The following is a 2,574-nucleotide window of genomic DNA, read 5'->3' on the forward strand; positions in this document are numbered from 1 at the left end:
TGTGTGTGTGCGTGCGTGTGTGTGTGTGTGTGTGTGTGTGTGTGTGTGTAAAATGTCATTGTAAATGTTTAAATGCTGTTTTATCATATCATAAAACATAACATTGCACAGAAAGGACCAGGAAGCCCTAAAGTAAAAGAGCACAAAATTCCCTTCTGGCAAGACTTAAACGCGTAGCAGCATGTTGTGAGCTCAGATCTGTACATGCCCAACCTTAAAAGCCATGAAAAATTCTAACATCTTTCAGCATTCATAAACGTCTGTTACAGCTAGAGGAATTAGGCTTAATTATGTGAATATAAAGCAAAGAGGACCACAGATACGATAACTGTTGGAAAACATGCCAACTAAGATAAACTTTCATGGGCCATTTTCTAAATATTTTCGAATATGCTGATTTGGAGCTTAAGAAACATTTCTTATGATTAACAATGTTGAAAACAGTTGTGTTGCATAATGTTTTCGTGGAAAGTTACATTTTTACAGGATTCTATTACGTACAGAAAGTTCAAGAGAAAAGCATTCATTTGAAATAGAAATCTTTTGATCAAACCATTGCTTAATAAAAGTATGAGTTTCTTTAAAAAAAAAAAGTTACTCAAAAGCAATTAGTGAACAAAATTTTGGCGAACAAATTTATTTATTTATTTATTCATTCATTCATTCATTCATTCATTCATTCATAAGATATTAAAACTATTAATTAAATCTATTGATTTAACTAAATCGAATTTTAAGCTCTAACAATTCTATAAAAAATATGCAATTTAATTATAACATTTAAAAATAATAATTTTAAGTCACCGATTATTTGGGATCCTTCTTTCCATGTAGTCTTTGGTTGCATGATGGTCATTTTAAAATAGTGGTAATTTCAAGGATTAGTGGTCATTATTTAATCAATGGTCATTTTAAAGAGCAGTCTTTCTTAAAGGCAAATTCAACTGCTTATAGCACATGTAACCCTTAAGAGACCCATTCAAGCTTACTTTTTAAGTTTTTAGCATTATAATAGCTATTTGATTATTATTATTTTTATACAGTGCAGGACCCCAAACATGCAGGAAGTAAAGTCTCAACGGCACATGAGGTTTAAAGGAAGCTCGAATTTCTCATTGCTGTGTCTGGATCAGTGTGTGTGTGTGTGTGTGTGTGTGTTGAGGGTGGGGTCAAGACAATGACGTTGTTTCACCAGCCAACAGCTCATTCAGCAGAGGATCTCATGGCTCACACTACATTCTCCCACTGCCTTTTTGCCTTCAAGAGCATGGGGCAGGCTAAGAGGCAAGTCTGTCTGACTCCAGAGGCATTGAAATACTTGTATGGATCTGTATTTTGGAACACACCATGCTTCCACTGATGAACTCCATTCCTTTACCTTGGTGAACCACCTTTAAGTGTTTCAGATTCTACGCCCAGAAAGAAGAACAGACTAATTGAACGCAGTTTTTCTAATATAGAGTTTGCTTTTAAACATGCCAACCTAAGCTAATTCAAGGAAGCTTGGAGAAGTTCCAAGAAGATCTACAATAGGAGTTTCGGTATATCTCTGGCAGTGATGGGCACAGAAAACAAAAGTTGCACTGAAAGTCTGAGTGTGGAGCAGAACGGTGGCCCAGCCATCAGCGCGATGATGTTTGCAGCTGGAGTTCTCGGGAATCTGGTTGCATTAGTTCTCCTGGAGTTCCGCAGGAGGAAAGAGAAGAACCGGCAGCGACAGTCTCTGTTCCATTTGCTGCTGACCACGCTGGTCGTTATGGATCTAATGGGAACCTGCTTGATCAGTCCCCTGGTTCAGACTGCATACTTAACCAACACCACACTAGTTGGGATGAGCGAGACACGTGCGGTGTGTGAATATTTTGGATTTGCCATGACTTTCTTCAGTCTGGCGACGCTCTCCATCCTCCTCGCCATGGCACTGGAGAGGTGCCTCTCCATCGGGTACCCATACCACTACGGGAGGCATGTCACTAAACGCTGCGGATACATCACCGTCCCTTGCATTTATCTAATCTGCTTTTTATTTTGCTTAATGCCATTTGCAGGCTTTGGGAAATATGTGCAATACTGTCCCGGGACATGGTGCTTTATTGCCATGAATCCAGAGGGGATGGAGGACCGGGTTTATGCCAACGTTTATGCCACTGTGATGCTGCTTATTGTTATAGTTATAGTGGCATGCAACTGTTTTGTAGTTTACCATCTGGTGTTAATGTACCGGAGGCGCAAAATGAACAGAGGATCAGTGCAGACCCGGAGTAAAAGGGACAGGAGGTACTTCTCATGGGCAGAGGAGGTGGAACACCTCATTCTCCTGGTCTTCATGACAGTCATATTTGTCATTTGTTCCCTGCCATTAATGGTAAGACTTAAAGCATCTTATTAGGATGAATGAAAGTGATCTGCAGTAAATTCACTAAAAAATTGACAAGTTCAGGATTATGGAAGTTATGGAACTTTGCTAAATGTAATTTTCATAAGTTGCATTAAGAAAGATAAATGTATATATATATATACATGATGAAAAGTTGTGTGTGTGTGTATATATATATATATATATATATATATATA

General features: G+C 38.3%; 1 protein-coding gene across 1 annotated transcript in view; it reads left to right on the top strand.

Moving 5' to 3' along the window:
• Positions 1–1,225: 1,225 nt before the first annotated feature.
• Positions 1,226–2,574, top strand: part of LOC107679983 (prostaglandin E2 receptor EP2 subtype-like) — a 7,833-nt gene continuing 6,484 nt past the window's right edge. The window contains exon 1 of the mRNA XM_016475720.1: positions 1,226–2,365. Within this exon, the coding sequence (XP_016331206.1) occupies positions 1,559–2,365 (807 nt within the window). The 5' untranslated portion in view covers positions 1,226–1,558. The remainder of the gene's footprint in view (positions 2,366–2,574) is intronic.

Source organism: Sinocyclocheilus anshuiensis, unplaced genomic scaffold (genome assembly GCF_001515605.1).
Source record: "Sinocyclocheilus anshuiensis isolate Anshui unplaced genomic scaffold, SAMN03320099.WGS_v1.1 scaffold772, whole genome shotgun sequence".
In the NCBI taxonomy this organism is placed as follows: domain Eukaryota; kingdom Metazoa; phylum Chordata; class Actinopteri; order Cypriniformes; family Cyprinidae; genus Sinocyclocheilus; species Sinocyclocheilus anshuiensis.